This window comes from Fistularia commersonii, chromosome 22 (genome assembly GCF_037954325.1).
Source record: "Fistularia commersonii isolate RoL2024-O1a breed Wild chromosome 22, RoL_Fcom_v1.0, whole genome shotgun sequence".
Lineage (NCBI taxonomy): Eukaryota > Metazoa > Chordata > Actinopteri > Syngnathiformes > Fistulariidae > Fistularia > Fistularia commersonii.
In genome coordinates this window covers 10,359,969-10,372,977 of record NC_141305.1, presented here as the reverse complement: position 1 = coordinate 10,372,977, position 13,009 = coordinate 10,359,969, and the positions used below count along the sequence as shown (strand labels likewise).

The 13,009-nt window shown below is 39.7% G+C and overlaps 1 protein-coding gene across 14 annotated transcripts in view; it reads right to left on the bottom strand.

Annotated features, from left to right (window-relative positions):
• The window catches only part of arvcfb (ARVCF delta catenin family member b), a 234,626-nt gene that overhangs the window by 59,176 nt on the left and 162,441 nt on the right, over positions 1-13,009 (bottom strand). For all 14 annotated transcript variants that reach the window (XM_086169839.1, XM_086169840.1, XM_086169845.1 and 11 more), the window contains one exon: positions 6,771-7,276. In XM_086169839.1, coding sequence (XP_086025965.1) covers positions 6,771-7,276 — 506 coding nt within the window. The remainder of the gene's footprint in view (positions 1-6,770; positions 7,277-13,009) is intronic.

The window sequence follows — 13,009 nt, the reverse complement described above, 5'->3', positions numbered from 1 at the left end:
ACTCCACTCACCAAATCTACCAGAGGGGAGAAAACTCCATGTCTCTGTCATGGATGCGATCCATCAAACAAGCATATAGTCCGTGTACAGAATATTGTTCACGATGTCAGAGACCTGTGGAAGTGACAGTCTTCATCCTGCTCCCTATTACTGTTTCACGCTACTGAACCCCTTCTATTTGCTCCTCTGTCTACTTGACACATGCAAAATTAGACTTGTTGATCGTCTGATTGTGCAGTAAGCAGTCTTGCGGTGTTTTTCCAGGCCGGATTTTCTGCTTCCTATGTGACTTGAGGTGAATGTGTAAAACAAACAACAACAAATATTAACAAATTTTTCAGGCATTGGCTTTGAGCCTGTCTGATTGCATCGGAACTGGATTTAAATTCAATTCTAATCCTTGAAATTCACATACAATCAAATATTGCATCGGCGTACCCATCTCCAGTTCTCAATCTTCTCTGATCAAATTTATATCGGTTTGTGGCTTAAGTTTCAAAAAATACATGAAAAGATGATTACATGTTGCAATAGTTTTCATCTCATGGCTTATTTTACTGAAGTGAGATTAATCCAAAGAATATCTAAAGATGTCTGTTTGCAGAGCTTAAAGAGAGGGCGTTCATATCCAGGACATAACAAATTAAAGCTTAATTTAGGCAACTACAGTGTTTATTAATTTAGCTATGAAGTTTCTCTTGTTGTCTTGCAAACCACATATTCACTTTAACTGAGGTTATTCGAGTAAGAATATCAAAATTGAGAAAGGGATTAATTTCCTGTGATATAACTGATATTTCTCATAAATTATGTCATCTTTAACTCCAAGCATCCTAAAAGGCATTTTGTGACCAGAATGGATTCTTCAAAACCACGATACAGACATTATAAAGAACATACATTTGGGTCAGAATTTCACTTTCCATCCCTTAACATAATGTCAGCTACACGTGAATGCGTTCACGGACAAAGAGTAGCTTCTTAAAAGGGTTTGCACTGTAAAGAAAATTAAAAAAGAGATTGCTTTGAAAACACTATCCACACTTTACCAGGGAGAGTTCAGAGAGAAGCCAACACTCGTAGTGAACTGAGTAGCAAAAGGGGATAGAATGTGAGTTGTTATGTTATACACCATGATGTAAACACAAGATATCACTGAATACATTCTCAAAAGTACTTTCTACACAGTGGTCACTCACCAAGCAAAACATACATCGATGCAACGGACCATATTGATCTGGTTTTGTTTTGTTTTTTTTCTTTACAGAGCAGCAGGCACATCTGGGATGGACAGATATAAAAGCCTCCATGTTGTCTGTTACAGGAAGATGCCATTTCATACATTTTTTTCAGTTATTATCGTCATAAAAACTAGTATTTTCTGCGCACACATATGCACACAGCCTCACACAAGATTAAAAACATTCATTCATTTGCTATCTATACCGCTTATCTTGCATTCAGGGCAGCTGGAGTCTCTCATTGATTGAAAGGTTGGGCTCATCTCACCAGTTGGTCACACATTTTTCACAAATACAGAAACGTTGTCATTACATGTCCAGGCATCTGGGGTCACCTATTAACTTCTGCATGCTTTCGGACTATAGGGGGAATCTAGAGAACTCAGAGCAGAACATGCAAAGTCCTTTTAGGCAGGAGTGTTAACTATTGCACCACCTTGCACCCCGATTTAAAACACACATTGTGAAATTACTGTTACTGATGTTACTTGAGTAATACAATCAGATGTCTTCTTTCATCTTTTAAAAACTGCTTTTTTGTTTGTTTTTTTAATCATCTGGTTGTCATCAATGCTGAGTCGACTTAAGCTAGAAGGGTGCCGGACTATTCTTTGTCGAGAGGAAAGCTGGTGCACAAGCGACTAATTATACACATCCAAATACAATCAGTAACTGTGGATTCATGCTGAAAATTACAGAGCGGCACATCAGGGGGTACTTATTTCTTTCACCATCTCTGAACTTCCTGTTAACTATCTGTAAGTGAGTGTTGGTCACTTGTTCAAAGTCTCACATAATATATTCAGTTTTATTTATAGGTACTTATTTGTTACAGCTCTTAGTCGGGGTAAAACTGGGCTGACATCGAGAACACACTCATCCACCAAAACAAACATCCCTTCAAAGATAGGCTTTTGCGCTCTACGCCTTGCAGGAAGTCGAGGAACGTTTTGTCAAATTGTTTTATCCACTGCAGGATTAGCTTTGCCGATCAGACTGTAATGCATCGAGCTGAATGCTTACACTTAACACTCCTCCTGCTGAGCCTGTAAAAAGGTTTGCAGGTTCAAATATTAAATCATAATACACCAAAACTGTTACCTCCTCATGTTTTCTTAAAAACGGCATCTAATAAAAAAAAGCAGGATTTCCAGCAGCACGATGATCTAATATTTCAAGACTTCTCGCAGACTGCTTCGATCTGAAAGTGTGATTCCTTTTTGGTTTATTAATGTTGTTTATCTGAATCGGAGAGTTCTGAGGAGGTAAACATTCTTTAAAGGTCATCATCTTAAAAAACACTCAGGATTTATACTATTGAAAGGATAATGTTTTATGATACATTTTGGCATAAGGGCAGTAATCAGCTCTGTGTGCGTCCCCTTAAGTGAGCATGACTAGGAGAATATAAAGCAAAGACTTGGCATCTCACGTTGTCAGCCGATTAAAGACAATTATAAAACTATCATCCTCGTATTGTAGAGTAAAAACTAGCCGACCGCAATGTGCCTCGGCTCTCCTATAGAAACAATGGATTTTTTTCTTCTTGGGTAAGAGGACAAATGAACAAGTGCCTCTGTGGTTCTGTAAAGAATAAATACAAGAATGAAGCTGGGGAGCCACCTTTTTTTGTCTTCCTCATGATGCCAAATGATTCTAGATATAGTCCCGTTGCTGTCTTAACACCAGCCGTCTATGCAGAGCCTGACGAGAGAGGAGACTGGGATGAGAACCAGTAGTGGGAATAGAGCTGAGGTTGAGCCTAATTAAATTTTCCAGGCAACACTGGCAGGCATGTTGCTCTTCTAGCAGGGCTATTAACTTAGTTCTGCCCATTACTTCCCCCCCAGCCCCAACACCACCACCCATTCCCTGTCTTCCTGCCGTTATTCTCCTCATCCTTCACACCAGCCAACACACTGATGACCGAACGAGTGGTGGTTTTGGGAGAAATTCTGGCCACAGACTGAAGTTCTGACTCTTCTCGCTATCAGATGGGGAGGGATGATCAGTCTCCTGCATGGTTTTAAGGCTGAGCCCACGAAAGTAAATAGTGGAATTAGGGTTAAAAGTACATTCCTGTTGTTCCAATCAGTATGTGCAAGATATATATGTTTTATCATTATTTCTGTGTAGATATACAAATTGCTCCTACTTTAAATCGGGTGACAAAAATTCAAATGGAACAGTTGGGTGTGTCTCGCCGATCGTTTCACATATAGATGATCAGGCTTTTCTTGCAAATCTCCACTTGTGTTTCATACAAAACTTGTCACAGGGGTGCAGAATGCCGCTCTGCTGATTCGCAGTCACTTAATGGCATGTTTTGAGATGCAGTTTTCCACTAAATCATGTAAGATAGCCCTTAAAATCTGCCCCTTATGGGAATATTTAGACCTAAATGATAACAACTACTTTAACCTTCAGGTGGAAAAACTGAACATGAGAAATATGTCAGACATTTTATAACTAAACATTATATTGTGCAAAGAAACTGAAGCTGTTTCAGCATAAGACAAAATGTCTTTTCGTCATGATACACGTTCACATGGATTCTTTAAGGGTCTGATCAGATGGTTTAGCCCCCTGAAATACTGGAATCAATGTGATAAAGAGGGGAGTAATAAAAATAATGAAATGATACAATGAAAAAATTAGTTAAAATTATTTCACTTGTTAAATATCTCTACACCTCAAAAGTGACAACAGAGCGATTTGTTTCACCTCTAGCAGACATCAGTGCTCATCACTTTTATTGCTCACCGTAGTCAACACCTGCCTCACTGTCAGATTTTAAAACTCAAAAACACCTCCCGCAGTAAAAGCGGTTTGACGATCAATCTTTCCTGAGGGCAAATTGCCAGTGGGCACAATCTAATGAGAGCAATATTGGTCGAACTGAAATGTCCAAAATGTTTGCTGGAAATTTTAAAAAAAGGAACACTTCCACATCACCAATTTCGTTCTGCAAAATACGAGCTCTCTGTGGTTTTACAGGGACAGCACACACTTCAACAGCAAACCCTTAAAACACATGGACTGAGAAACGGGACCTATATTTAAAACCCCCAATTATATTTAATTGTAGAAAAACATAGCTAGTTCTGGCCACAAGGGCCGAGACTGTAAGCTGAGCTTGCATTGTCACTGGCCTGTTTTCAATGGGGCCACAGTGCTGGAAATGGAAACCTGAAGCTGAACTGCAAGAGAGAGAGAGTGAAAAGGCTAGATAATGAATGAAGAAAGGGAAAAATAATAGAGTGAGCTTTGCTGATAATGAACAAGAGAGGAAAAAAAGGAGTAAAAAGAAAAAAAACCCTCTCTATTGTGTCCCTCTTGCCTTGTGGTTCACGGTTATTTTTAGCTTGGATGAGGAGCAACACAGTGCTGTAAAGGCAATCATTTCTTTTGCGCCACAGTCATCGCTCACCGTGACATCTCTGTCAAGCAAAGCAGAACACACAGACACACACACACACGCACACACACACACGTATATATCCACCTATGCATACATTCATGCAAACCACAGCTTAGCAAGCATGTGTTTTAAGTATAACTGTCCCTGCCAATACCTGAACTAAAGCAGTCAATGGTTATTGTCTTGTATTGACTTTAACTCTCACAAAAAAACGAATCAGTTAGAAAGCATTTACTACTGTTTGTGTTGGGAACAACCTCCCCAAAATGCAAGGTGCTCTAAAAGAGGAACCACTTTAACGTCGACTGCACTCTACACTTAAAGTATCATTGCAAAATGGGTCAGGATTTTTATACAATGGGAAAAAAAGGTCATTTTCAGATGGCAAAGAATGTTTACAGGTAAAATTGTGTCACGTCAAACCACTCATGGTGGCGATAAGCTTAAGTACTTAAGAAGACACACACACACACGCACACACACACACACACACACACACACACACACACACACACACACACACACATTATATCTGTGAGTATATTCCCCGATGACATTTAACAGGTCATGGAGGAAAAAAAAAAACTTTTCAACTTTCTTCTGCTGATTTTCCTAAAAAGAATTAAAGCATTATCCATTACACCAGCTAAACAAAACATTTCTTGTTAAAATCAGTGTTCTCTTGCCATCTGTTTTATATGCAGTATGTCCACTGTCATTTTTGCCAAACCAACATGGAACTATTCAAATTTTGTTCCTTATAATGACTAACTTTGGCCTTTGTGGCCCTTTACATTGAGCAATGAATAAGACTAACCATATATTTGAATGAACCCCACTAGCGGTATATTTGGCCCAAAATGTTAGAGGATTTTAGAGATAAACTGATATGGTATTTTTGAGACTGGTGCTGATGAAGACAAAGTTCAGGAAATTTAGAGATGTGGATGATACAGTGAATTACTTTCTGCTGAAAGGAATAACATTTTTTCTGTGGATTTTGAGTAGAATTTGGCTCGACGTGACTCCTAAGGTTGTTCTCTTGAACATATGACATAAAACTCGACAGATTACCATTGCGTTTTTTACCATTGCGCAACAGTTTATGGTTAGCTGTTACATGGTCCTGAAAGGGTTTTTCTTTTGCTGCAGCTGGTGCTAACAGTTTCAAAACTGCTGGACAGACTATATGATGGCACCATAACTCAGTATATAGTATGTGTGTGGGTCTAAAGTCAACAAGGCTGGAGAAAAAACAATTTGTGTGTAAGATGGTAAATAATTTAGTAGTAGCTTAACATCGCAACCTGTGCGTAATTTAGAAAAGCAGTTCCCCCAGATGGAACGTCTAGTTGAACCAAGAACTTGAGAGCAGCATTAGCAGAGAAAAATGTAGACTGAATTTTAAAGGGAACCAACATTTAAGAGAAACCTCCACTGTTTTTCTACAGATTCTGCTGAATCGTACACAAAAGTAAACTTAAAACATATTAGTTTCCTGAACCAACAATAAACTGTATGGAAACCAAGGCAAAGTACATAGGTTTATCAATATTAACTCAGTGTAAGGGAATTGTATATCAACACCAATACAACACTGCACTATCAATCAGGTGTTGTAACAACATGGGTTGTATAAGCAAAAGACGAATATTTTTTTTGTTTTGTTTGTCGATGTTTTCTGCTCACGCAACTCCCTGCTCATTCCCCAAAACAGTTGTTGTGTTTAAATATCTCTTTACAACGGGATATCTCGAAATGACAGGCCACAAGAAGAGCGAGCAAGATGGAGCACGACATGATGGAGAAAATCCGCTGCCCCTACTGAACAATGGATGATGCCGTTACTGCCGATTCATATCCCGCATCTTTCACCAAAAGCTTTTTTTTTCGTATTATTTGTAAGACTGCAAATGTTTTGGTATGGATGGTGCTGATGGGATGCTTTCACAAAAAGCCTTAAAACAATCACCTGTCTGTACTGATTGATATCAGCAATTTGATTTGTGCTAGCTTTGAATGATGAGTATGTTTTATCAATAATTAGAATACTGAATCACTTTGCCCAGTTTAAAGTGATTTAAAACGAAAAAATAAGCCATTCTTACCGGTGATAAGCTCTCGAACCTCCATGTCATTGGTCTTCCTAAGGAGCCGAATGAGTGCCGGGATGCCGTCGCAGTTTTTAATGGCCACCTTGTTGTCATTGTCCTTTCCGTAGGAAATGTTGCGCAGAGCACCGCATGCCTTGCGGTGTACTTCAGATTTGGGGTGGTCCAGAAGCCCTACCAGAACTGGAATCCCCTTTAGCTGACGCACATCCTTTTTAATCTTGTCGTTTTCATAGCACAGATGCTGCAGATAGGCAGCGGCATTGGATTTTACAGGGTCGATGGGGTGGCCAAGCATGGCAATGACCTCTGGAAGGTCTGGGTCACGCCAGCGTGGGTCCTTGCGGATGCTGTCAATGGACGGTGAGCGACGGCCACCCATGCGATCCAGACTGGCCATGCTGCCCCTTTCTGGCTGGGCTAGAGGTGCCGAGTACATGCCGTGGATGTAAGGGTGGCGCTCGTCAATCAGTTCTGCCTCAATGGGGTCGTCTGGGTATCCTCTGGAAGACACACAGGCAGAGGACAGTGAGGACAAGTGAGATGGACGCGGTAAATGAAGGGTGAAGAAGAATTAGGCAGTCAGGAAAAGAATTTGAGAGAGGCAAACTGAGGTGGGAGCCACTGACTAATGAGGGACTGTGAAGAACAGGGTGAAAGAGAGATAGAAATATTTGGATGATAGAAAGGTGGACAAAAGTGTAGAGCGCAAAGGGGAGAAAAATATGGTTTCGATCTGATTCTTATAGGTCTACCTGAAGGTGACAATGAGAAAAAAAAATGAAGACACCATGAACAACATTCTCCTCATTATTCCTTCCTGACAAGGGATACCTATAAAAATCCATCGGGTTTCAACAAACATGTGATGTGACTTAGAGTCAGCAGAGGATTGCACAAACAATACCTGACAGTTCACAAAGAAATAGAGACAAAGGCAGCAACAAAAAAAAGAAGCTTGGATGGACCTTTTCTGGTTTTGGTGGTTCAGAAGAGAAAGGACTTGGTGTATTTTCCCCCAGGGGACCAAGCAAAAGAGCTGTGCTGTCTCTTCAGGGAGAATGATGAGCCCTATGATGTCCCAAGGGTAACTCTTGCTCACTCACTGTGCAGAAGATTAGCATGCAGTTTTAGAAAAGATGATGTTTTATTTATGACTGAGGGCTTTCTCTACTAGCATTAGCTACTTTAGCCTGACTACTTTAAAGGATTTATTTAAACTGCTCTTGCCACATGAGACAAAAACATCTTTGTCCTCTGGGGGGAAGAAGAGGGAGTTGTATTCTGAGATTCGACAGTGGGTTCCCTTCATATGATTTCTGTTTTACAGCCCATCACTTCTCTGATCTACACATTTCTCAAAGGGACACCAAAGGCAGTTGCAGCAAGTCTCCATAAGAGAAGTATGAAAAATATTTGTGCTCAACTCAAATGACAGATTTTTATTCCTGTATTGCATGTTTCTTGTTTTTCTCAAGGCTCTTTGGCCCACACAAAGTGTTTTTCTCTTACAGATCTGAGTCTGAGGATGAATATGGGATCGGGTCAGAGATATTTCACAACTTTACAATCCAAAGAGTTCAGCGTTCGAAACGATTTTTGTCGCTCCGCAATCACCCTACTTTGCTTCATAAAGGAAAGAAAAATCTATGCGGTATGAGGATTTGCGGTAGACATTATGACATGGGCGTGGGAATCTAATTAGGGTTATTCAGAGCCCTTTTCTTTTTCCATCGTGTAGTTTAAGACTTGTTTATTCTTGTTACATAATCCAGTGCTAACCTCTAAACAAGTATGATGTATGATGGTTGGTGCAACAAAATGGTGAGTAAAGCTAATGTGTGACACAGAATTCCAGTAGTGGCTCTAATTTTAATAGTTTTATACTGACAATGTGTTTTTATAGCTCTGCAGGGGCATGTTTTGGGAAGGAGGACTCTGCTCGCTATCCAGCAGTAGCTCATGTGACATCCTTTTGCATTATAGTACGTCATGGTATTTATGGGATAACTGTGCATTTTTAATGAGGGGGAAACCAATTAGTTAGAAAAAAATCCCATATAAGGCATGTAGCCACATGCAAATCCTCTGTATAGATGGTTAATGAAGATGAAGATAAGTTTCCCTTCACTTTGTAGCCGCAAGAACTGTGAGGAATGATGTCGGGATCAGGTGCAACAAGGGTGGGTATCATTTTAATGTCAGGTGCGTTGCAAAATACGCAAGGGGCACCCAAAAAAGCAAAGAGATATTAGACAATTGTTTACTGTTGATTTACAATTCACATTAAGGGTAAAAAAAACTCTCAGAAAACATCAGAAAACCAATGGGTGCCTGGAGAGCACAGGCAAATACGATACTGTTGCTAATGAAGATAAACCAACTAAATATTACTTTTAAAACAATGCAAATAAAATCATAATAATTTTGATTAAAAAGAGGAGCAAAAATAGGCTTGATGGTGAACCGATAACTTGATGCTCTCTTTATTTTGAACCTCCATTTTGCCTTGCATCTCCCATTTAATTACTAAAATGTGGGGAGATTTATGGCAAATTATTTACAAACTGAAAAAAGAAGAAGACCGAGACTGCAAATGAAGCAACATGATGTGTCTGTCTATCAAGCTCCACGACTTTTATTTCCCCCTTCTGAGGGATAGGCTTCAAGAATTTTGTTCAGGCAAAACAACCCAATATGGAAAACAATAACGTGAAAAATTGCACAAATGTATTTTCTGATTTTAATTGAGACAAAGGAGGGACCAGATCCAATTAAAAACATGCCAGTCCCATTCTGGGAGGTCCCGGATCTTGTTTCAGTAATTAAGCACTAATATAATTACTCTGCAACTGCTGGACAGATTCCTTATGGCCATGTGATTGATGCATTTGCAGTGGAAAAAAAGGGGGGGGAAAGGAATTATGAAGCTTTTGTGAAATGAAATTAATATGAGTCTTGTCTGATGTGTCATAAAGTAAAATTACACATTTCATTTTTTTTTTTTACATATGGCGTTCAGCTTCCATATTTGTATGATTTAGTTTTACTGTTTTCAAATCCTATTGTTGTGAATATTGCGATTTTTATACATTTTAAGACACTATCGTTATTCAATTCATACAAGGAAATAAGGAGAAATAGAGAGAAGAATAGAGAATGTTGCTTAGCTCTTTCAGGTTTTCACATTTTAGATGCAGCTCATTAAAAGAAACCTCTAATGTCTTGTTGGTTTACTCCTCCTCTTCTAAAGGAGATTCCCCCCATCTCAATTTTGTGTTAGCAACATGTGATCACAGAATGGAAGTAGGGGAAAATGCAGAGCCTGCTTGCAGCACACCCAACCTCAGCTCTGAGGTTTGGTTGAAATACTTAACATCATGAGAGAATGCATGGGAAAGGATGTGCGATTATTTGTATGAGTGCACATGCTGTCAGTCGCTAAATGCCTCCATGCATACCCCCCCCCCCACACACACACACACACACTCTCTGAGTTCATCGTCTAGCTTTCGATTCCAGTGGTACATTGGACATGACAGGTCAATGGGACAAAGGAGCTGTCCTCCTCTAGCAAGCACAATCTTAGCATCATCACTATTACAGATACATTTGCATACAAAGTTACAAATCATTTACACACAGCATCTCTCTTTCTCTCTGACTTTCTCCCTCATTATATGCAAGCTAGGCTTCTTTCCCCACACAGATGAGATGTAGAACTGTGCAGATTGTGGCTCATTTAGATCTGGGCCGATGCAACAAAGCTTTGGTATAAAAAAAAAAAACAGGCATCACAGGGCGGTGTGATGGGAATGTCAGGATTTGCATTTAAATTGGCGCCATTGTGTGTACTGGGAGGGGTGTATTCACAGGATGTGAAAAGGCCCTTTGCCGCCAGACGCAAAACTCTGAGCGTGATTACAGCAGATCATTCTCATCATGTTAATCAAGCTGCTAAATTTCCAGGCAGTACATGTGGAACTGTATGTTCATCTTCCAATGTGTGGGTGACTTATTTGTTCTAAGACAGAAATAAATAGGACGAAAGTTAAACAGAAATTGTCAAGGCACGATGGTCCCCTATACATTCACTCCGGCACTTTTCATATGGACACGGCATTTTCCCCATCTCTCATCAGTTACTTTCATCATCCTTCAGTTGCAGCTGTCCTGACCTGTGTCTTCAGCAGGCCCATAAAAGGAGATTCAAACTGAAATGTATTAGAGTATTCGCATTGCACATGTACACAGAAAATCTCTGTGGCATTTATTAGTGATTCACTGACTGTCCCTGCCAGACAGACAGCTCATTTTGAATTGTGGGCAATAATTGTTTTATGATGCACAGAGTATTTGTGGGGCAGAGAAGAAAGAAAGGGGGAAAACAAGCAAAGCTGGATTGCTTGTGTCTTTCCACCTCCAATTTCTCCAACTGTTTTGATGGCATTATTCACAGTCACTACTGCTCCATTTCATTTATTTAGAGAAAAGAGAGCGACTGCTAGCAAGTATTTCCTATAATTTCAGAGGGGGGGGGCTTCTGAGAAGCTCAAACATGAGACAGGGAAAGCATAATATTCAATGGCTGTCTACAGAGATTTCTTCGCAGGATGTGGGAGCAGGAAGAGGAGGAGGCTGAGGTGGCTGAAGACAGATAACTTCCACTGGCTCTTTGCCACAGACACTGTTGGATAAAGATGAAACCATCCGCCTCTTGATTAACCCATGGATCTGTGTGTGTGGCTGATTATACATGAGTGTGTTCATTTTTAATGCTTGCGTATGCGTGTGCAGATATGTGTGAACAGAGGTGTGTGTCTCTGTGTCAGTGTGATGACCCCTTGATGCAAGCGGGCAGCAGCAGCAGCAGAGCAGGTCACCCAAGGAGAGATGAGCCATTAGATTAGCTTGTAGAGGCCCCAGTAGTTGGCTGGGATCGAAAGCAGCTATTTATCATGCAGGCATGAGGACATACACTTAGGTAGAATTGTGTTCACGTGTCTGACACATGAAGGATGGGTAAGGTTGGTGGGAAATTAAGAAGAGATTCACATCCAGAAAGTGAAGACAGAAGACCGAAAAACAGAAATCTTGTATGTTCTCTGTAAAGCCCCTTATTCATGAACAATTTCGCTTCCCTTTCTTCTCAATGCAATTTTTTTTTAGCATAATGTTGTTTTGACAAATAATTATTTTAGGTGTGACAAATGCAAATTGATGCAAAATTGCATAAAATCCCTGCTCCATTGATAAAAATTGCTTAAAAAGTGAATTTATAGATTTGCCTAAAAAACAAAGCTTCCACAGCACATGATAAAATGAGTATATTTTTGACCGCAGATTAATGGGTATAATGTGTTGTGTTCTGACACTACTCCAATATGTTGTCCATGAACTAGTTACATTTTACTGAGCAATATTCAGTATAAGATACCCAACTAGAGACCATTACACAGCTGGTGAGTGGTTTTAAAACCTATCCTGGAGCTTGACCTGAGAGAAATAGTCGATTTTAATGTCACATTGACAATGTTAGGTGGTTATTACAGGCCATTTAACAGGATCCTGTCGGAATGAACACACATGGGACAACATGTATAACTGGTTAAGCTTGTATCACGGGAAATTTTACTTACATTTTACTGACTGTACAAATGTATGTACTGATGTTGGAATATTATAATCCCACAGTTACTGTCAAACCTAAATTAGTTGGTAATAAGTAATAAGTTTGATCAAGGTCTGTTGACAAAATACCAACCCTGTAATAAAAAAACACCAAAGCAGCACAAGATAATCCTTCATCGGGTGTTTGCATAACGCTATTTCAGACTGTTATTTGCTAAACTGTTCAGTTGGGATCATTATTCCTGACTGTCAAAGCCACAGCATGTGGTTCACAAAATTTTCATACTAATCATAAACTAGACATACCACAATTTAAGCTTCTTAATTTTTTCTTGTACTTGTACAGAGTCTTCATTCGTCTCTGTTGACATTAAATACAAGAGAGCGGCGCATGCTCACACCTTTGAGAAACTCAAGGTAAGAACTCAAACATCAACATTCCTGTCTAAACCGTGGACCTGTCCAGAAACATTGGTTCTTTGGAAGCCATTTTAGTATTAAACATCTTCATTTTTGTTTGTGCATAATTGGATGCGTGCAAGGGAATGATAAGCTGTAATTAAACTGCTTTAATGCCCTGATTCATTACAAGGCTTTGGAACTAC